The sequence below is a fragment of the Asterias amurensis genome, chromosome 17 (genome assembly GCF_032118995.1).
Source record: "Asterias amurensis chromosome 17, ASM3211899v1".
Taxonomy (NCBI): Eukaryota; Metazoa; Echinodermata; class Asteroidea; order Forcipulatida; family Asteriidae; genus Asterias; species Asterias amurensis.
The window spans coordinates 2,339,856-2,363,049 of record NC_092664.1 but is presented as its reverse complement, the minus strand read 5'-3'; the positions used below and the strand labels follow the sequence as shown (position 1 = coordinate 2,363,049).

The following is a 23,194-nucleotide window of genomic DNA, read 5'->3' as shown; positions in this document are numbered from 1 at the left end:
GAAGATTTTGGTGAACGAATATACTTCTTTCTAAAAAAACTACGAAACTTCAGAGTGAGCCGTTTCTCACTATGTTTTATACTATCAACAGCTCTCCAATGCTCGTTACCAAGTAAGTTGTTGTGTTACAACTGTTTTTGATTAATTACCAATAGTGTCCAGTACCTTTAAGTCTGACTTAGACTAAATAACATAACTTTAAAAACATAGTGTCCATGAACACGTGATATGTGGTTATTTATTAACCCGCTGAATAAGGATTTTAAAACCAAGAGTAAACATTATTACGTAATCAGTCTAAATACATAATATGATTTCATAAACTAGGTGGTTGGGATTTATTGAGCAATGGCTGACAGGAGAAGTGCAATCATGACAAGGATGTGCTTGGAATAGAACTAAATGTGAATCGAGGAGAAGATCTACATGAAATATATTCTTGTGAGGTTGTAACGAAAGGTAAGAGTAATTAGTATGGGTTTGTAGAGATGAGTAGGACTTTAAAGGCAGTAGACACTTTTGGTAATTACTCAAAATAATTGTTGGCATAACACCTTACTTTGTAACAAGTAATGGGGAGAGGTTGGTGGTATAAAACATTATGAGAAACAGCTCCCTCTGAAGTGACCTAGTTTTGGAGAAAGGAGTAATTTTCCACGAATTTGATTTCGAGACCTCAAGTTTAGAATTGGGGTCTCGAAATCAACCATCTATACGCACACAACTTCGTGTGACAAGGGTGTTTTTTCTTTCATAGTTATCTTGCAACTCCGACGACCGATCGAGCTCAAATTTTCACAGGTTTGTTATTTTATGCATATGTTGAGATACACCAAGTGAGAAGACTGGTCTTTGACAATTACCAATAGAGTCCAGTGTCTTTAAGTTACTGGACACTATTGGTAATTGTCAAAGATTTGTCTTCACTTATCTCAACATGTAAATAACAAACCTGTGAAAATTTGAGCTCAATCGGTCGTCGAAGTTGCGAGATATTAATGGGGAAAAAACTTGCCGCATCATGGTCACACTATAGGTTGCTTTCAGATGCTTGATTTTGAGACCTCATATTCGAAATCTGAGGTCTCGATATCAAATTCGTGGAAATTACTTCTTTCCCGAAAACTACGTCACTTCAGAGAGAGCCGTTTCTCACAATGTTTTATACAATAAACAGCTCCCCATTACTCGTAATCAAAAAAAGGTTTTATGATAATAATTATTTTGAGTAATAACCAATAGTGTCCACTGCCTTTTAAACAATATTGTACGGTCTTGACAAATCATTTAAGGGAACAGTAAGTTCATGTTTCCATCTATCTATAGCAGTATTTGCTTGTACTATACTGTTAAAAGGGTTCAAATTGAAGTCGGGCCCTGTGACCCATAAAGCTGTTTCTTTAAACAGAAAATACTGCTTGACAAATCTGTTTGCTAAGCAAACATTGAGTCGGGCACCAGCCATAACTATACAAAGCAACACTATTCTGTGTTTAGCGAGTATTTTGTGCATACATGTTTAAAGAATTGGGGCAGTCCGCTCTGGTTGTGGCTGAGCACCAGACTCTTTGGCGTTTCTGATCAACAGAGAGTGGGTTGGAGTCCACGTCGTAACACTTGAATCATTTAGCAACATACTAAACCATTAATTGAGTTGTATTTGGGTCACGTAAGACACGTCTACAAGGATGTTGTAGTGCATGCAAACAAACCACAACACTGTCAAGAAAGAATATGGGTTAACTTTAGTGTTTCTGGCTCTCATCTAGCACGCCCCTTGCTCACAGGTTTCCTCAGGCTTTTGAGCTACAGTGATTGAGGTCAGTTATAGGGCACCCTTAGTTCATCAAAATACATGATAATAACTATGATTGGTAGTTCACATGAACGACGTACAACACTTATCATAGGGGTTAACCCTGGTGTTTCTGGTTCACATAGAAAGCACCCTTGTTAACATGTTTCCTCAGGCGTGTGAGCTACAGTGATTAAGCTCACTTATGAGGCATCATTGTTTCATCAAAATACCATATGATAATAACTATGATTGGTAGTTCACATGAAAGAACACGTTTCTTGTTCACATAATAGCAAACTAAGCACCCTTGTTTACATGTTTCATCAGGCTTGTAAAGCTACAGTGGTTGAGTTAATTTATGAGGCACATAGTCGTACCAAGAGGGGTGTAGGGGTGTCTTTTGGACACCCTGTTTTAAATTGGGATACCCTGTTTTAGATGTCATTTACACGTTAAAGTATATCACTGAACCATTTGTACAACTATTTTTTTGTCATTTCCAGCAAATTTTGACACCCTTTTGCAAGTCCCGTCTAAAACTTTGACGGGGCATCACTGGTTTTAATGCCAGATTTAGATAACAATCTGATAAAACAAATCTTACTTCAAAATATTGTTCTTTACACAGATACAATTTTTGTGTCAAACTTATGACACCCTTTACCCAAAATCTGGCAAAAACTTTAAAGTCACCTGGAAATAGAATTGTTTTTCTTTCAAACATAAGAGTATATGCTTACGAACAGTAAAACAATTTTTTTAGTAATTGTTTGTCACGATTTATATGTTTAAAAAATATATAAAGTTGTTTGGGGGGCTGACTCCGCCTACCCCTTTTGTGACGTCAATCGAGGCAGACTTTGCCTGCAATTCGTATAGTAAACACACGTGCAAAGTACATGTACGTCCAAGTCGTGAGTTGGTACATTTGACGTCACGACGGCGCCCTCTCGGGTCGGGGTCTACTCTTAAATTTGTAAATAACATAAGAACTGATTTTGTAAAACCTTAGTTAACTGTTTATTCACATTCCACTCATCAAAACACATATATTAGTGACAAAAGCTTTATTTTGAGGCATCATTGTGACTTTAATGAGGCATCATTGGTTTCATTGCCAGAATAAGAAGGAAAAAAAACATGATTATATCATCAGTAATATCACTTTAAATGTGTTCTTTATACATATACAGTTTTTGTTCCAAACGCCAGAAATGATCAACAGAGGTTATAAAGGGTGTTCGGGAGCCCAGTCTGGTCTCGGACTCGTCGTGTGTGGACTTGGCATTGCCGCTATACTTATAGAGAGTAGATTCAGCGATAAGGCTGTACCACTATGGTCAGGTGCATGGGTAAGTACGAGAAGTAACACATGCCGGTCTAGTTCCCTGACGCAATCACTATGTGTGCGTTCAATGGGAGACTTTTGAACGCTAGGTGGCAGCAGACCTACCAGGTAAATTTAATACGTAATTTCCATTTACGTAGTTCGGAGCCTGCGCACATGACCGAGAACAATGGATTTTACCTGGTAAGTCTGCTGCCACCAAGCGTCCCAAAAGTCTCCCATTAGCTTCCCTGGGTCGACCCCGGTACGTTCGAATAGCTTTGACGTCATTCCAGGGGTTCACCCGGGTCAGCCCCAAGTGCCCTGCTTGTGGAGTGGGTCACTTTGGGGCTGGGTCACTTTGGGGCTGGCCCCAGGTGCATGACGTCACCATGCAAGAGATGGTGTGTGATCGTTCGATAAGCTCTTGTCAGGGGCTCACCCGAGTGAGCAGCGTGGGGTCGACACGGGGAAGCTAATCGAACGCATATTATAGTGTACCAGGCCCGATGAAGGCAGAGCCCAACCCCAAATTGTTCACATACTTTAAAATATTATTTTCTTCTCCTAAACCATACAAGAATGCTTGCCATTCCAAGTACACAAGGAACACACAATAAAGATGGGTTGGGCAGTGTACACTATTGGTAATGAATCAAAATAATTGTTGTTTTAATAGCAGAAAACGTACTTGGTAACAAGCAATGGAGAGCTGTTGATAGTATAAGACATTGTGAGAAACAGCTCCATCTCAAGTAACATAGTTTTTATAGAAAGGGGTCTCACTCAAACAATAAAATACTTCTTCAGGCATGAAGCATTTTATTAGACATCAGAAGCACACAAATTTCAATAAACGAGTCTATAGAAATAAGCCAAGTATCTTAATATGTATCAGAATATTATATTTAAAGTAACACGTTGCCTTGGATCGGTCGAGTTGGTCTTTGAAAAGCGTTTGTAACCGTTTATTATAAAACGCGTATGATTAGAAAGATATTTTAACAGTATAATATAATGATCCACACGAGTATCACTCGAAGTTCCTTTAATAATATCTCAGAATATTTGGGTTTTCTTGTATACTAATGGTTATTCACCATCTACACGTAGCTCACAAAATTACATCCTGTGTAATCCATCAATGACATTTCGTCCAGCAATTTCGCATTGTTATTTGGTCAATACACCACGCAGATATGAATTCGGAGCCTACTAATTTATATTTTTATAAATGCATATTATGGCGGCCGCGATGTCAGACAAAATAAGGTCAATGCTGTATGTGCCTTTAACCCTGGCATAAATCCAATGTTAACCTTGTTTGCCAATTGAGGTACACTCTAAAACTATATTATTAGTAAAAACAACACTATTAAATTAGTCGTACGAGACATGATTTTGACTAAACTTTTATCAAAAGCAATACTCGTACGACTAATTAGCGTTGTTTTGACTAATATTTTTTTTACAGTCTAGCTAATTGCGAAACAAATCCAGACAAATGTTTAAATGTTCAGTTGAAATAACTACTAAACCTTATTTTGTATTGTTTGTTTTAAAAACAAACATAATTGTATCAATGGTCGTAAGGCCAGACAACGACATTTTGTGTTTACTCTAGACCACTTAAAATAGTGCAGAAGGTTACACTGGTAATACGCGAAGGTTTTCTAAAGTGGTATTCACACGACATCAATTTAACTGGGGTCCCTTGCTTAATTTTAGCCTGGTTGTAAAATGTAGCAATGTGTGACAAGATTTTGCCAGAGAACTAGGACAGTAGACAACATTTTTGTAATTACACAAGAGGTGCATTTTGTAAAAATCTACTCCGCGGCAGAATAAAATAAAACAAACAAGTATTCTCCTGAAGACGAGCAGAGTATAATGTTCGAAACGTCGAGACCTAACCGGCTCTTTTCAGAGCCAACACTCATTCTAAGATATTTACACAATGTTGTACCCGCAAGTTTATTATTAATTTATAGTCTCTTCTTACAACACAGCAAAGTAAATAACATGGTCTGTAAATTGTCTTTTCTTTTCAGTTTATTATGACGGGTTTGTTGGGTTTATCGGCAGCTCATAATCAAATCAACACATGTCTGGTAAGTGTGGATGTTTGTTTCATCATTTTGACAAAAGATTTCTTTTAACGAAACTTAAAAGCAAACTATAATATGATTAAATGATAAAATGACTAAATACACGATTATATTGCACCAGTCATCGTTCAAATTTATTTGTGGGGCAAGAGGAGCGCTTCGAAGACTATGACATAAATACGAAATCTCGGTATGTTTTAAAGGTTTTTTTTTACACACACAATTAATACCTGAAGGCGAAGTGTCCCATTGCTTTATGAAATTGGGTTCGATACAAAAGGGTTTATTTTCTGCTCATGTCAAGTCCCAAAATTCTAAGGGTTCAAATTCAAATCAAATTCAAAAATTAACATCATATTTACGGGGAAGGAATTCGATGAATGAAATGTACAAACTCTAAATCTTGTTTTGACAAAGGTGCTTTAAAGGGGCACGGCCGTCGAGATCATAAGCCCTTTTCGAAACCACGGCTTCGGCTCCAGATTCGACTCAGGCTAGCTTGGCCCCGCGGTAGTTTTGACAATTGCGCGTGCTTTGCGTATACGTGCTCAGGGCTTCAGACGAGAGGATGGAGCCTAAAGCCGCATCCAAAGCCGTGGATTCCAAATAGGGCCATAGTCTGCTTGTGGCTTGATTTGGAACCATGAATTTAACCCAGTTACGCACGCGCGTGACTGTCACATTATTATACCCAAGCACATCCGTATGGACTGTAAAAGGGGTGTTTCAGCCCTAGGAGTAGGTGGCAACGGCCTCTGGAAAACATGTAATTGTAGCCCACACCTTGAAGTGACCTTCAGGCCTTGTGTGTCAGGCGACTTGCATGAAAAAAAAATACTAGTCCCATGACCCTAGATTGGGACAGGTATTGGTTTTTATTTGTATGCACATGTACGTCAGATTTAACTGTGAATCTCAAGGACCATGAAGGCCATGCAAATGAATGAGAGATCAAAAGTGACTATGGAAGATGGCTCAAGGCAGATCTGGCGTTATTCACGATCCTCGAAGTGTGACGTCAGATATTCAGGCTTTAAGTGGATTTAATGTCTAGCCACCGACTCCCTGTGATCACGACTATACATTACCCAATTTGTGGTAAACAAATTTCATGTTCTGCAGTAATTCCTTGGCATTTTCACTCGCGGAAATCCCATGTTTATAAAGTGGTATTTACTTTAACTTCAAATAAAAAAATACAAACAAAATAAAAAAAATCAGAATCAAACTCCAGCCTCATTGTATTTTTGCTAATGAGATGGAAACTCATGGCCATTACCTATTGTTCCGATTCTCATTTAAGAAAACAAGAAAATGGCCTCCAAGATTTGAAAGCACGCTGAGTATTAACCGCAGTTCGGCCGTGATGTTCAATGTATTCAGGGCGAGTAGAAAGACTAGAAATGGTTTGCTGCGATATTCCATTCAACTGGATCTCCAATGAAATTACACAGGGCTGATGACAGACGGAAGAAATCTCGGTAATATGTGCATGTGTAAAACACAATTTCTTGAATCCGGTAAAATGAAGTCTTTACTTACTGGAAACAAATTTGAACTGTGTTGGGTTGCACACGAAACTTAGTCAATGACAGTTTTTGTCTTGTCATCAATTACAAGAAAGCATGACCAGTAAAGGAAACTATTCACTTATGGGTTGGCCCATTTTTGACAAAGCAGACGTTTTTGCTGCTAACTGCCAGCAAATGCATATTGACTAACTATTGGAGATTTATAGTGTGCAAGCGTATGTGCATGATTACTATTATGTACGTGCACGATATTTATTAAGTACGTACATGATAACTATATGTAGGCCTACGCATACACGACAACTATCGTGTATATGAGAAAACTCAAGTATTTACACAATAACAATCATGCACGTAGGCCTAGACAATAACAATCGTGTAGTATAGAAAACAAACATGCACGTATACACCGTTTGTGTACGTACACAATAACAGTCATGTACGTACACAACAACAATCTTGTAGGAACATGGTAACAGTGTGTACGTACATGGTAAAACTCATGTACATACATGTTAACACTAATGTACGTACACAATAACAACCGTGTATGTACATTTTAGCAATCTTGTACGTACGCGATAACAATCATGTACGTACATGGTAACAATAATGTACATCCACAATAACAATCATGTACGTACGCAATAACAATCATGTACGTACGCAAAAACAATCATGTACGTACATGGTAACAATAATGTACATACACAATAACAATAATGTACGTACATGTAAACAACATTTATAAACGTACACCATAAATATCATGTACGTACATGTCAACCATCATGTAAAAACACAATAACACGCGACAGCTGTCTCACACAATATCGCGTACGTACATAATAGTTTCGTGTACGTAAAAAGAGCGGGATTTTTGTTATTCATGTGGCAGGCACTACGTCGCTTCCGAATTCCGTATCTTTCCAAATTATTTTTTCTCGTTCTTGTTTGTGTTGGCCGATCACAGATTGATACGTGGGTTTCAAAGATTAATATTAAACCTATTATCGCGGGGTTTGGCCTTCAGGGAATTGTGCCGTCATTTCTTGTTTTGTAGATTGTTCAGTTTTGTCGTCATAGTGTGTCCAATTCATTGGGGACAGCCGTTGTTATAACATGTATAGGTCAGGATTTTAATCAGTGGGAATGTTTGCTTATACCGCTGTCAAGGACACCATGGTTTGATTGTATCAACTCCTGGCCCGATTCCATAGAGCTGGTTAAAGACACTGGACACTATTGGTAATTGTCAAAGACCAGTCTTCTCACTTGGTGTATCTCAACCATAGAGCTGTTCTTTGCTCTATGATCTCAACATATGCATCAAATAAAAAAAAATGTGAAAGTTTAAGCTCAATTGGTCGTCAAAGTTGCGAGCTAATAATGACAGAAAAATCACGAAGTTGTGTGCTTTCAGATGTTTAATTGCGAGACCTCAAAATCTAATTCTGAGGTCTCGAAATCAAATTCGTGGAAAACTACTTCTTTCTCGAAAACTACTTTCCTTCAGAGTGAGCCGTTTCACATGATGTTTTATACCATCAGTCTCTCTCCATTACTCGTTACCAAGTAAGGTTTTATGCTATTCAATAACTATTTTGAGTAATTACCAATAGTGTCCAGTGCCATTAAGCACAAAAATAGCTCAGCAAATAACAAATACGCTTACTAGAATAAGGTTACCCGCCTTATATACGACAAGTACATTTTGTGACTGGTATCCTGCTCAATTCGGCTTATAAAATGCTTCAGGCCTGAAGTAATTTATGTTTGAATGAGAAATTACCTCTGTCAGTTTGCTTGACATTTTGGTTAAAAGGTTTAGTACTTTCTCAAGATCTGTGGGGAAAAAAAATCACATGCATGCATGTTTCTCGGGTGAGATTCAAACCTGCGACCTCTGCCAATCTAAAGCAGATGTCTTTTTAACTAGAGCTGGGGCAGTTCGAATCCTATACTTTAGCAGCACTTACCGCAACGGTTTAAAGGCAGTGAACACTATTGGTAATAACATAAAATATTTATTAGCATAAAACCTCACTTGGTAACGAGTAATGGGGAGAGGTTGATAGTATAAAACATTGTGAGAAACGGCTCCCTCTGAAGTGACGTAGTTTTTGAGAAAGAAGTAGTTTTCCACGATTTTGATTTCGAGACCTCACATTTAGAATTTGAGGTCTCGAAATCAAGCATCTGAAAGCACACAACTTCGTGTGACAAGGGTGTTTTTTTTTCTTTCATAGTTATCTCGCAACTCCGACGACCAATCAAGCTCAAATTTTCACAGGTTTGTTATTTTATGCATATGTTGAGACACACGAAGTGAGAATACTGGTCTTTGACAATTACGAATAGTGTCCAGTGTCTTTAAACATGTAAAATTTGCGTCCGAAATTATTACGATTTTACCCTTACCCCAATTTGTGTAAGTACCATAGAGCTACATAATATATATTACTCTATAGTAAGCACTGTATACTCGGTTTAAACTTCTCTTTCCAACTTCTCCTTAAAACTTATTTGCAGGTTGGCGGCCATCTTGTTTTCTGCATTATTGGAATTGTCTACGCGCTTAACTTATCGGTTCTCTTTGCCACTGCATCTGCCGAAGAGCAGCAGACCTCAGATCAAGTGGTAAGCTCACTTTTGGGTATATAAATCGACGTTTCGTTCCTTGGATGTTCATCAGGATGGAATTCTATTATGAGTGCAAGGCATACTGGTAACCTGTGGGTCCTGGACTTTCAATACCTACCATTTCGGCAAGAAAATTAAATCTTGTATTAGACCCTGCATGATAAAAGAAACTTCAAGAAGGGGGCAAGACAAAACTCTGCCAGCATCCTCTGTGTACAAAATTGTTGAATATTCGTAATGTAAAAAAAAAAAAAAAAAAACGCATCAAGCTAAACAGATAAGCAAGGCAATGTGTCCTATAAAGTCTGGATACGGAACTTTACTTATCCTAAGTCCAAAGATTAATCCTAAGTAAAGAAGAATTTGGTGAAATCTACGGCTGGACAAATAAACGACAAACAATAAATTACACAAAACTTGATTAAATGCAAAACAACCCCCTTAATCAATGGAAACAAATTGCCAGCAAACTTTATCAGCAATTGATAAACACCGTACCAAAGGAAGCAATTGATAAGCAACGTTTGCATGCAAACCAAACAGCTCCCTCATTGTTAAGTTCAATATAATTATTGTCAATCGTCTCTCTTTCAATACAGAGTCCTATAGAAGCAAGAATAGCCGTTGACGTCATGTTAGCTCTTACTGGTATCTTTCAATTGGTTCTATCCGTAAGATGTTCTTTATACGCGTCTAAAGTTTGCTGTGGTGGGGAATCAATGCGAAGGCATGGCAGCAGTTCCAGAACGGTGAGTACTGGTCTTTAACTCCTAAAGGGTCTATGTACTTTTTGTAGGACAACAACAATGAGTTAAGGCCCGGTCACACAGGCCCCGATAAGTTGTTGAGGTTTCAGAGTCATTTGTTAAACATTATTTGTGTCAGACTGTTGTCAGCAGTAGAGTGTGGGTTCGAGTCCCGGTCATGACACTTGTGCCATTAAGCAAGGCACTTAACCATAGTTGCTTCGTAAACGTTTTGGGGAAAGTGGTGTATTCTGTGCATTCTGCTCTATCAACCAGGCACCTAGTGGGTGATACCTCGTGCCCACATCCTTAAGGACTGGGAAGGAGGTACATGCAACCCTGTTTCAGCTCAGGAGTAGGTGGCAACGGCCCTGGTGCGGGGTGGTGGGGGGGGCAGTTGATTTGGGTTGATAGTTAAGTGTAGCCCTCAGGCATTGTGATGTCAGGCAATCTCTCATACACAAACAAAAGACAGTTTAAGGTAATTTACAGAGTTGTGACTGTGAAAAAATTTAATCGTCGAAAACCCAATAACATTTTTTACAAACATGGTTACTTAAGCACCAGCCAAAAGTAAGAAATATCTGGGGTGCCATTATCATCGTTAAGGGAAACAATAATAAAATCACAATGTCTGCATAAAGTATAGTATCATCAAAATGTTACCATTTTTGTCATGATCCAAATCTTAATGAGCAAGTCATTATGGTTTTTGTTATGACAAGTTGTTTATTCTATGCTTTTGCCAGGCAAACAAACACATTAAAGCATCTCTATGTTTTGCATGATTTCCTTGCAGGTTCCAAGTCGAATCGTGGAAGTTGAATCCAGAACTTGCGACAATGACGTGCCACAGACACCGAGTGCCATAGCACCGCCCCCTAGTTATGGTAAGAATATGACCGAGTGGTGGCGCCCTATACATTTATAAAGTCGTTTCTTATGCCGTATAGAAACTACGGTTTAGGGCTTAGGCTTCAGTCCCGTCAGATATAAGCAACGTATAATTTTCTTATGGGGCTCACAACAAGTGAACCAAATCGCAAGCCGTAGTTTGGAAAACGGCCACAGACTACTTTGTAAACAAATAGTCAATTAATTCCTGATTACTAACGGGGTTTACAGATAATGATGGTAGAAATGTTACCATTTAAATATTACTTGCACCATATTTTACAATGGATCTACGCAACTCTTCTAAAAACCTTGCTCTGTGATTTTCAATTTTTTTTTCTAAAAACTTGGCAACTATGAGGCTGAAACTTTTTCAGGATGATTATCATGCATCTCCATTCACAGTTAGTGGTATCAATGCCATGATCTACAAAAGGTATCAACACTTTTTAATGGTTTCAACCTTGGAAACAAACCTAGAAATAATTAATCCTAAAATCAGGAAAATTACAGGTGTCATTATAGAAAATCTGTCCTCGGTCCCATGGGAAATTAAAATGAGATGGAGGAGGAGAAGTCAAGAGAGGGCGCAATCAGAATAGGGACAGAATTTCCTGTCTAACAGGCCTTAACAGTTGCTTATGAGATGTTTTAAATTGTATTACAGCATACGTCAACTCATCCGCACCACAGTCTTTAGTCCGATTCGCGAATGGGGACTTCCCACCACCACCAGCCTATGCAGACCAGCCACCATCGTACAGTGAAGTGACAGCTGGAATGGTAGCCTGGACTCCATCCACTATGCAAATTCAGATATCTTATACAGCAACGGCAGAGGGACAAGCAGCGGTTGCTAATGAAGCTGACAGCCAAGCTACAGAAACAGAGATGGTGCAGTTGCCACAGACAGAGACAGTGCAATTACCACAAACAACGCAATTGCCACAAACAGAGATAGCGCAATTACCACAAACAGAGAGCGCGCAATTACCACAAACAGCGCAATTACCACAGGCGGAGAGAGCGCAATTACCTCAAACAGCGCAACTACCACAGGTAGAGATAGCGCAGTTACAACATACAGCGCAATTACCTCAAACGCCACAATTACCTCAGACAGAGATTGCGCATTTGCCACAAACAGAGACAGTCCAAATGCTTCCAACCGAGATGTTTGTTGAAGATGTACCCTCAGACCAAAGTGACAAAGACTCAGAAAATTTAGAATGATTTTATGCCATCTACCGAAATGTTACCTGCTATGCAATGGTAGACAATAATGCAGCTTGCATAATGATACACATGTCATTTTGTTAAAAAGGGGTAAGACTATTAATTAATCTTCCTGCCTCAGTTTGTATGGAGTATACAATGCCCGTTATATGGGCAGAGGATACCCCCCCCCCCCCCCCAATACGTTCCAATACTTTATTACAACATTTTCCTTTTTGTTCAGAAATGCCCCCCCCCTAAAATAATTTTAAAGATTCCTAATATTCCAAGCAAACTACACTTAAAAGATTCAATAGAGGGGGGTTGACCTACCACACCATGCACATTGCACAATATTAAAGGCAGTGGACACTATTGGTAATTACTAAAAATAATTATTATCAAAAAACATTTTTGATTACGGGTAATGGGGAGGGGTTGATAGTATAAAACATTGTGAGAAACAGCTCCCTCTGAAGTAACGTAGTTTTCGAGAAAGAAGTAATTTTCCACGAATTTAATTTCGAAACCTCAGATTTTGCATTTGAGTTCTCGAAATCAAGCATCTAAAAGCACACAAAATCGTGAGACCATGGTGAGACAAGGTTTTTGTTTTCTTTCATTAATATCTCGCAACTTCGACGACTAATTGAGTTCAAATTCTCACAGGTTTGTTATTTTATGCATATGTTGAGACTAGTCTTTGACAATTGCCAATGGTGTCCAGTGTCTTTAAGCACCGAATTCTCTGTCTGATTACATCATCTAGGAGAGCAGAAAATAAGTTGTAGATTTGTTACAAATATGAAACACCTTATAACTTGTGGATTTCCCTTGCCCACTGATAACAACACAACATAGTAATAAATCATACAGAGCTCTCAATATTATCACACCCAACGTGCGTATCAAAGCGCTCGGTATTTTTTCCCTGCAAGATTTATATGTGGAGCTACGTTCTTGAAGTATGTGTTTTCTTATAACGAATTGGATTAACAAAATAACATGGCTCCATGAACAAATATTATTAAAAAGGCTATTAACTTATTATAAATTTCTTTACATTTTCAATACTTGGAAATTATTTTTAATGCTCACTTATTTCTGTATTGTGTTTATTTGTGTGTTGTTTTGTTTGTTGGGGTGTTTGGTCATGTCTGTTGCACAGCGATGCGGTTCACCCATACACACATACAATGGTGTATGGGTGAAACCAAGTGTTATGCTTTATCTCCGTTACAAATTTAATACCTATTAAATTAATTGATGTGTTTGTTGTTGCTGTTGCATCTTCTCCTGCCGCTGTTGTTTCAACTTATTGATTTTTTTTTTTTGTGCATTATAATCCCAGATCACATGAATTGCCTTTCTGATATGAATTTCGTTTTTTGTGATACATAATTTCGACTGCTTTAAGCTAACAGCAATTTTCCTTTAAAATAATTTGTTTCCGTCCAAATTATACCAGTAATTTTATAATTGTATTAATTGCCAGTCAAAACAACTTATGTATACGTGTTGTAAATAAATACCATTGATAAGAAGTCACCTTGGCCAACAGTTTATATCTTTTATTTAATTATTGTTATTTTTTTCAAAATTTAAAGTCAATGCGTTTGTATGCTGAGCAAGGTACAGTGAACTTTAGACTGTACCGGCAGTATAATGATTAACGAACCTATGACTAGCAAATAATAACCATTTGGTTAAAGGCACAATACACCTTTGGTAATTGTCAAAGACCAGTCTTCTCACTTGGTGTATCTCAACATATGCATAAAATAACAAACCTGTAAAAATTTGAGCTCAATTGATCAATCAAATTAATTGAACTTGCGAGAGAATAGTGAAAGAAAAAATACCATTGGTGCACAATTTGTTTGTGCTTTCAGATTCTTAAATAAAGCTTCAGGACTGAAGTCTTTTAATAATATTATTCGAGTGAAAAATTACCTCTTTCTCTAAAACTACGTTACTTAAAAAAAGACGCACTTTCTCACAATGTTTTTTTTTTTATCCTATCAACAGCTTCCCATTACTTATTACCAAGTAAGGTTTTATGTTAACAATTATTTTGAGTAACTACCAATAGTGTCCAGTGCCTTTAATTATGATACAATTTTTTTTGTGCCGGTCAGAGGTCAAGTGTAACCCGTACCTGTCACTACACACCTTGGCGTATTTTGGGGATGTGGTGAACTATTATTTCCATCGCCTGTACGTTTACTTGGAATGGTACTATTGGGAATAAATGTCTCTGAGGAACTCTCAAAATATTGTGAAGGTTATACGGCAGGAGGTTTGAGAATTGGAAAGCTGTGTTAATACAGGTATGAATATGTATTTGGTTTGCGGTAACATCATGTGTGTATCTGCTTGCCAGGTAGAGTTTGTTTTTAGAGAACTGTCTTTCTATATTCTACTACCGCGGAGTAGATTTATCGGGTGTTCGGGAGACTTCTCAGTTCTGAAAAGAACTGTCCTGCTTATTAACTATTACCTGGGCGAATGGTAAAGAAATAGGGTGGTACTACTACTTTCGCTATGATCTTACTTAACTGTACTACCGTGGAGTCAGTTCTTGGGTTGGTCTCAACGTTTCGACTAGCTTGCTCTAGTCATCGCCAGGAGACAGGTATGGTGACGTAATTGTGCTGTTTTGTTTCAGTGTAATTAATCAAAGTGCGAAAAGCGCTTTTCATCATGAACGAAATGGACTATTGGCAAATACACCTGTGCTGTCATCGTCTCTGATTGTAATTGTCAATGTCGTTGTTGTCGTCATTATAACTGGATGCTTATATGGTGATGCTTTGCTTCAGGTATGGCGGCGTTGATGTGCTGTGTTGATTATTTCCGTGTATTTTTTGAAAGTGCGACTGGCGCCTTTTAATGGACACAACTGACCATGGGCAAACACAGATCATTATCATTGCATGATGTCGCCGTCATTAAATGTCATTATCATTGATGTAATCTTTCTAACTAGATGTTTTTGTATTGACTTTTTGCTTCATTCTAAAAGACCAGGGGTATAATTTGCTTCTGTAAACAAATAATTGACATCCAATAACTAGATAATCGATTCGTTTGATAATTGAGCGAGGTATGAAGGTTTTGAACAGGATTGGTAAGGATAACGATCAATGTTTAATTTTAGTATGAAAGCTTACTGACTATGAGTTCATTCTATAACTACTTTGTGTACTGTGTCAAATATTCCTTTCTAAAATGTGAGTAATATTCGAGAAACCGAATCTGGAAACATAAGAAACAAAAACGCAACAGCTGGTTTTGGTTGTTACAACCAGAAAGGAAATTCTGTATGATGATTAACATTTTACTCTAGAGGTTTCCAATCATAAAGATCCAATTCCAAATTTGGGGAGGGGGGGGGGGGGGTGGCGGACAGCAAGTTAGGGTACGTGCCAACCGTGCGTTGTCTTTACTGTATAGGCCGAAGATAAACATGTTGCAGCTATTTCATATTTCATAGGTTGATCACACAAAACATGCAAACTGTGTCTTCGGCTATTTTGTCAGCTCCACCAATCCTGTATTAACACCTTTAAGATATGAGTTGGGATATCTCCTAACCACCACCATAAAGAACGTTAATGACAACATTGGAGAGTGGATGGGAAACTGTTGCCAATGTGATTGAAATAATATATTGAAATATCTTCAAAAAACATATCTTCGTCATAATAAAATAAGAGGAATGTTTTCATCAAACAGTCGTATTGCTGAAAATGTTAGTGACTTTATGAAATGTTAAACTTGTTTGATTAATCTAGTGGGCTATTATTAAACGATATTGCCAGATAAACAAAACTCAAAGGTCATCATCAACGAAAATGAGCTAACGCTCCAATTAAAAAAAAAATTACAAATGGAGCTGTTTGATGTAATTATTTTATTTCATGTTCATTTCATATTGTCATTAAGTTTTAGTTTAGGCCCGGCACAACTTTTCGTATGAAGTATAATAATAGGCTATGTTAAATTTGCATCTTCCTTTTCGTTTTGAAGTAAGTTTACCTCTTTTTTTTGGGGGGGGGGGGGTGGGTAGTACGTTGTATTTTTATCGGTAATATGGCTGTTAACTTGATAGCAATATTGGTCAAATAATAAACTATTGTTTGTTTGCAGTAAATGCCGCCTGTACTTTTCCAAAGTAGGTTGCTGGCAAAACTTGCGTCTGTGACGTCACATAAACAAGCAAGATGGCGGACCCAAGGCAAGAGCGCCGCCCACGTTTAACGGCATCATATCGCGGCTCTTTGGTCAACCCTGTGTATATGATGGGAATATTTCAGCTCATAATGGCGTTGATTATTGGTGTTGTGGGCATGCTGGCATCTTCACGGACGTGTGCTTTCAGCATAATGTGGGTGTACTTCTTTATTTCACTTTGGGTGAGTGAGATTTTGTGACTCTTTAAAAGTTTAAGTTTAATGTTTGGAATTTAACGGCAAAAGGTTTAAGCATTGCAAATTACGTGATTTATTATTTATTTTAATTCGCTGTATAACGGTGCTTTCCGAATCCTACTAGAAAAACGCGACCCCTGCATTTGTGAAAGTGCTGCCTTTGTTTGAAGAAATACGGAGACCAGTGCTATTACGGGGACCAGGGGGTATACCCCTCATACGGGGACCAGTAATTTGGGTCATTGTACTAAGATATTATTTAAAAAGATGTAGACAAGTACAAAGCGTAAAATCATATATTACACATTGAATATATACTGAAATCGTGAACAGACACGTTCTTAAGAAGGTTTTACTTTTATTTGTGACTCAAAATTTCTTCAAATCCTCGATTCCGTATAAATTGAAAATTATTGTTTTGTGTTGACGTTTCTTTCAGTATATTGTGGCAACTTCTATTGGGCTGTCGCCAACAAGACGAGGAATGGCAGAATGCAGTTTAAAATACATGAAGAGAACGGTAAGGAAATTGTAAATGTTTGTTTTTATAATTTGTTGCAACTGTATGTTAGTTAAAACCATTGTTAAACAAAACAATACACTATAAAAAAAATACTCCTAGGTCAGTAATGGACCTATTTCAGTGGGGCTTGAACCATTTCTGGGTCAGTTTGACCTTGAACTTGTGTCAAAACGAACACACATGGGTCAAACTGACGCAGAGTATGAGTTTAAATCCAATGTTAAACCAGTTTCCGGGTCAGCCTGACCAAGAAGGGGTCATGTCAGTCTGACCCAGAAGGGGTCCGGGTCAGTTTTCGGGTTAGGTATGGGCTCAGTCTAGGCAACAACTAACTTAGGAAGTACAATGTTACATACAAAAATAGTGAATAAATAGTTAGTACTTATATTTAATTTAAAAAACTAAGATTAGGCCCTACTGGATTTTATAGTTCATAACAATGCAGCAAAATCAAAGTTTTAATAGATGCAGTTGGAAAGGGACCCATATTCAGCGTAGGTTTGACCCCTCTCCGGGTCAACTTGATACACAGATACCTTTGTATGTTGAATGCGTGTATGTTTGTGTATCATACTGACCCACAATTAGGTCAGCACTGATACACTTAAGCCCATAGTGACCCGAAAGTTTTGAGTATCTTGTTTTTGATTTTTTTTTGTTCTCCATTTAGATGAAACTCTACAGGTTGATGTGTACAGCTGGACTCATGTTCGTACTGGCTATTATGTTCATAGAGCTGATTGGTCTGTTTCAGGAACCAGAGGAAGCTAAGGCAAGTCCTTTTAATTTTGAAAGTTGTTTTTGTTTATCACCATGCCCTCCCGTCTCCAATTGCCCATACTTTTATAAACTTTTTCCCTTTGCACAAAGACCTCAAAAGAAAAACAGTCATTGGTTTCATTATACAAAAAAATTACTGACAAAACAAAGTTTTCAATAGTTCAATAATCATTACCGGATGTCCTTATTTTTTCTTTCATAAAGACAAAGGGATGGAGCTGTGTAACGATCCATCTGATTCTGGTTTGTGTTGGAGTTATAACTGTACTCGTCACTATCGGAGGAATTGTGACGTCAAGCCGAGTCATTGTAATCTACACTGCATTGCAAAGAGAGGTTGGTCGTGTCTGCTGCCCTAAATTGAAACTTTTTACTTATACGATTCCTGTGGCTACGAATCCATTTTTGTAATTTCTATAATTATATTAAGTTGTACATTGTGACACTTAATGGGAGACTTGGGAACGCTAGGTGGCAGCAGACTTACCAGGTAAATTTCCATTGTTTACGTAGTTCTGAGCATGTGCACATTACCGAGAACAATGGATTTTACCCGGTAAGTCTGCTGCCACCAAGCGTCCCAAAAGTCCCCAAAACCTACTACTTCCTAACTAAACTCAAATGTGTTTTCATATTTTTTAGTTGAAAATCAAAAGTAATATCCAACAAGAAATTATTGTCACCCTGATATCAATTTTCAGCTAGCCTCGTTTCTAAGGCCGTTTCGCCGGGGGCCGAAACCCCAAAATAACAAACTCAAAGTAAACTAAGGTGGCTGCGACTGAGGGGTCAAAACACCTTACAAAATACTCAGCGCAAACAAGAAAAAGATTCTTGTTCTGACTGGGAGCCGAAATCACAAATATAAAAACTTTAAGAAAACAAAGATTGTTTCGGCTGATGGCTGAAACTCTCAATTAAACAATCAAGGAACTTATTATTTCTGTCATTGTTGAAGAAACGGAGATTTTATAAGTTGCATTTCGGCAAAGCATTTAATGTTTAACAAAACTCAACTTACTAAAACAAAAATTGTAAATTTATTTTTGTTTTTCCCATCAGCAGGAAGGAAGTGTATCATTTTCGGTTCAGTCAAACACAATATCAGCAAACCTCGGTCAGACAAACTTTGCTTTGAATCCGGGTAAGTGGGTTTGTTTGTTTGTTTGTTTGTTTGTTTGTTTGTTTGTTTGTTTGTTTGTTTGTTTGTTTGTTTGTTTGTTTGTTTGTTTGTTTGTAGGGGTGTTGGTTTGTTTGTTTAGATGATCTTCCCGTCAAGGGAACTCAGCAAACTCCCACAAGGAGATATAAACACCAAGCTGGCAGCAACCAATCTCTCTCAAACAAACACTGGTTTAACTTTAATGATTATTAATTGCACAAAATCAAGAAATTGTGACTCAATAACTAGACGTCAATATCCATTGACCCCAGTAAAGTCAATGTTCAAAATGGCGGCTTTTAGTTATGGTTATGGCTAGTTAAGGCATAGCCATTGAGGCTTGTAAGCCAGTGTACTTCGCTTCGGCTAAGGCTACAAGTCCTTAGCTGCAGCAATAACACTTCAGCGAAACGGTGTGCAATGGTTTTTATTAAGCGCGCCCTCTGTTGAGCATTACAGTTGCAGTTTCTTTAGCTACCCTTGCTTTGGTAGTGGAAAGGCGAAAACTTTTAATAAACAGTAACTTGGTGTTGTCATCACACTGTTTGTTTGTATGTTTGTTTGTTTGTTTGTTTGTTTGTTTGTTTGTTTGTTTGTTTGTTTGTTTGTTTGTTTGTTTGTTTGTTTGTTTGTTTGTTAGGATAGTTGATAGTTTGTTTGTTTGCTTTTTTTTAAATAAATGTATTACTTATGTTTGAAAACTAAATAAGTCATAATTTGGGCTATATTGAAAAACTACTTTTCTGTTCAAACTATTGTCTTCATTTTGACCTAGAACTTATGGTGCCGCCTGCATATTCGCTTGTTGCTGACTTGCCACCTACGTACGATGACGTCATGTCAGGGAAGGCTGATGGATTAGAACAGGGTGTGAGCGATACGAGAGATGACATATCAAGGAATACAAAACAATGTGTGACCTACTAGAGGAACCAATGTTTAAAAGTACGGCTTAGACATTTTCATATTGATTTATTATTTTCTCCTTAATACTTTTCACTGCAGCAGTTATGTAGTATTACTTACGTTTGTTTCTTACTTTTAAAGGTTCTGGGTACTTTTTGTAAGACACTAAAGACAAGGTTCACAGATTTCCATTAATGGACACGTTGCCTTGGATCGGTCGAGTTGGTCTTTGAAAAGCGTTTGTAATCGTTTGTTATAAAATGTATGTTGCTAGAAAGAAGTTTAAAAGTAGAATACAATAATCCACACACATTTGCCTCGAAATTGCGTGGTTTTCCTTTTACTTTGCGAACTAACACGGTCGGCCGCTTATGGGAGTCAAAGGCAAATGTGTGTGGATTATTATATTCTATTTTAAAAATATCTTTCTAATTATATGCATTCTGTAACAAACGGTTACATACGCTTTTCAAAGACCAACTCGGGCTTCCCTATTCTTTGCTGAGGTGCTGTAGTTTTTGAGAAATAACTAAAACGCAACTCTCCTGGTTTTTTTTCTTTCTCAAAAACTGGAGGACTAATCTTCTTTCAAAGTGAGTATCGATTCATAGCATGGTTACAAATTTGATTTACAAAAGGTAACAAACCCTCTAAAGACACTGGTCACGTTGGTTACACGCGAAATATTTAATATAAAGAATAAAAAATACTTAGTAACGGGCAACGAAGAGTTGTTGGTGGTTAATATAAAACATAAACATTGTGAGAAACGACTCCCTCTGAAGTAATGCAGTTTTTGAAGACAAAAATTAGAGTAAATTCTTAAGAAAACAAATAATTATTTGAATCTGTGAGAGACTATAGGCCTGAAGCCTTTCTAATGCATCTGACAACGCACAATTTTGGCCGCAATTTTTTTCTTTTCACTATTTGGTTGCAACTTTGGTGAGCCATTGAGCCCAAAGTTTCACAGATTTGTTATTTTAAGTATAATTATGTGGGAATACACCAAGTGAGAATACTGGTCTTTGACAATTACCTAACGTGTACAGTGTCTTTAAGTTTTATATTTGTGTTTATCACCAAACCATATTGGTAAAAATGCCTGAAGGGCACCCTGGTTTATGTTAATAAGGTCAACTACCGATGTAAAGGTTTTTATTTTTATTTATGAATATTTAATAGTTTGGCTGTTTAGTTTAACAGTTAATAGTGTTTAATAATGTCAACTCAAGACAGTCTCACTTCGTCATAATCTTACATTACAACCTATTACTACCATTGTAATCATTACATCCTTCATGGTCTTAACTAACACTAGAACTTTGGTGCTCGACCCCGTTATATACGATAACGCTGAAAAGGAATTTTCAAACGTAGTTTTGAGAACGTGTGCACGACTTATATTCATCAGCAAGTTGTCACATATCGTTTAGATGGATATCTTGAAAGTTCACTCTCGAAAACCATTCCCTCAAATTTCAGAAAGTGTGGTGTTCTTAAACAAATTCCAGCAGTAGGGCTTAATACAACTATAATTATTACATTTAATCGATAATTTTATGATCGAGAACAACGCGAACATTCCAGCTGGCACAAAAATAGGGTTGCGTTGGTGCTGGGGCCAAGGATACAAAGTAATTTTAATATACTTAGTTAGTAGTTTCTTATTGCATTTGATTGACAAGTTTTGAACTAAATTCATCCATAGAATAGAAAAGACACTTACCTGTATCCATTGAGTCACTGCCTGTTTGCATAGTCCATCCCATCTGCTTCAACTGACAGGTCGACTTGACTTAGTGTTGACTTCAACTGAGGGTCGACTTGACTGAGTGATGAATTCAACTGAGGGTCGACTTGACTTAGTGTTGACTTCAACATAGTGGAATGGTCACCTTTTCGGAATATTCCGGTAGAAGTACAAGAGTTAATACAAAAATGTTCACCAGCGAGTCCTTAAACTGTTATTGCATTTGAGCATGTTGAGTATACACCACATCAAATGAGATATTCCTTTGTGTACAAATGAGTTAAAAAGTGTCGCCAGGATACGGACAGTTTTCCCACAACACAGCGGCTCAGACACAAGACATAGCCTAATCCGTTGACTGTATACGAAACATTACACAGCACCAAGTGCACAAGATGGCGAAATTGAGCTGCATCTATTGGGGCCAGTTTTACCAATGGTTACAATGGGCATTGTTAATTTTGTTGCACCAAGGAGCTGCTCTCTGAATGGTTTCCTTTGCGCATTTCACATTCCAGGACTAGTTCCCTTCTGTACTCTATTAGCTATGCATTAACTAAGAGTAGTCTGGTGTACATTCAAAACGGGGCGTTCTAATGTCCAGCCATAGCTTCTATTGTCGGGCAGTGAAAAGAACAGATGTAGACTGGAATGGCCAGGTAATGCATCGGCATAAAAGGTATATGGTGAGACTAGTTTGCTCATTGTTCTACGAACAGTTGTGCGAACAGTTTGTCTTGAGTAGTTGTGTCTTTAAGTGGTTTTTAAAGGCACAGGGCACCTTTGGTAATATTGTCAAAGACCAATATTCTCACTTGGAGTATTCCATTATTATATGCATAAGACACAAAATCTGTGATTTTATTTTAATCAATTGGTCATTAATAAGTTGCAAGAGAATAGTGAAGGAAAAAACATCCTTGTTGCACTAATTTGTGTGCTTTCAGATTCCTAAAAGCTTCAGGCCTGAAGTCTTTTTATTAAGTAAAAAGTTACCTCGTTCTCAACTATGATACTTCAGAGGGAGCCGTTTATTTAATTTTTTAACCTATCAACAGCTCTCCGTTGCTTGTTACCAAGTTAATTGTTATACTAACCATTAGAAGAAATATTACCCGTTATGAGAAATAATTTTTTTATTACCAACAGTTTCAACTGCCTTTGATATTTATTTTTTAAGCTAAAAACCTTTCTAGACACTGTAGAGAGAGTTAAGCAAAAGAAATAGATGAAGAACAAAATTTGCCCGACGTTTCGACCCAAACAGGGTTTTTCTCGAAGGCTATTTGACAACAACAACAACAACATCACACAACATATAAACAAACAACATACATAAATAAATAATCATAAAACCACAAACAGAAGAATTGG

At 37.5% G+C, this 23,194-nt stretch overlaps 2 protein-coding genes across 5 annotated transcripts; both read left to right on the top strand.

The window, feature by feature from the left end:
• Positions 1 to 341: 341 nt before the first annotated feature.
• LOC139949838 (uncharacterized) lies at positions 342 to 13,781 on the top strand. 2 transcript variants are annotated; one of them, XM_071948381.1, is made up of 7 exons: positions 342 to 459; positions 3,011 to 3,150; positions 5,177 to 5,236; positions 9,298 to 9,405; positions 10,008 to 10,157; positions 10,954 to 11,044; positions 11,716 to 13,781. In XM_071948381.1, exons 2-7 carry the CDS (start codon positions 3,013 to 3,015, stop codon positions 12,279 to 12,281), a joined length of 1,113 nt encoding a protein of 370 aa, XP_071804482.1. In that variant the 5' UTR covers positions 342 to 459; positions 3,011 to 3,012; the 3' UTR covers positions 12,282 to 13,781. The 2 variants fall into 2 exon arrangements, with proteins under 2 accessions (XP_071804482.1, XP_071804481.1); XM_071948380.1 differs by having other exon boundaries at positions 2,992 to 3,150.
• A 665-nt stretch (positions 13,782 to 14,446) lies between these two features.
• Positions 14,447 to 21,983, top strand: LOC139949776 (uncharacterized). 3 transcript variants are annotated; one of them, XM_071948312.1, is made up of 8 exons: positions 14,447 to 14,593; positions 16,416 to 16,681; positions 17,136 to 17,216; positions 17,890 to 17,991; positions 18,204 to 18,335; positions 19,062 to 19,143; positions 19,937 to 20,106; positions 21,856 to 21,983. In XM_071948312.1, the coding sequence occupies exons 2-7, from the start codon at positions 16,490 to 16,492 to the stop codon at positions 20,086 to 20,088; spliced, it is 741 nt and encodes a 246-aa protein (XP_071804413.1). In that variant the 5' UTR covers positions 14,447 to 14,593; positions 16,416 to 16,489; the 3' UTR covers positions 20,089 to 20,106; positions 21,856 to 21,983. The 3 variants fall into 3 exon arrangements, with proteins under 3 accessions (XP_071804413.1, XP_071804414.1, XP_071804412.1); XM_071948313.1 differs by lacking the exon at positions 21,856 to 21,983 and having other exon boundaries at positions 19,065 to 19,143; positions 19,937 to 20,489; XM_071948311.1 differs by lacking the exon at positions 21,856 to 21,983 and having other exon boundaries at positions 19,937 to 20,486.
• Positions 21,984 to 23,194: the final 1,211 nt, after the last annotated feature.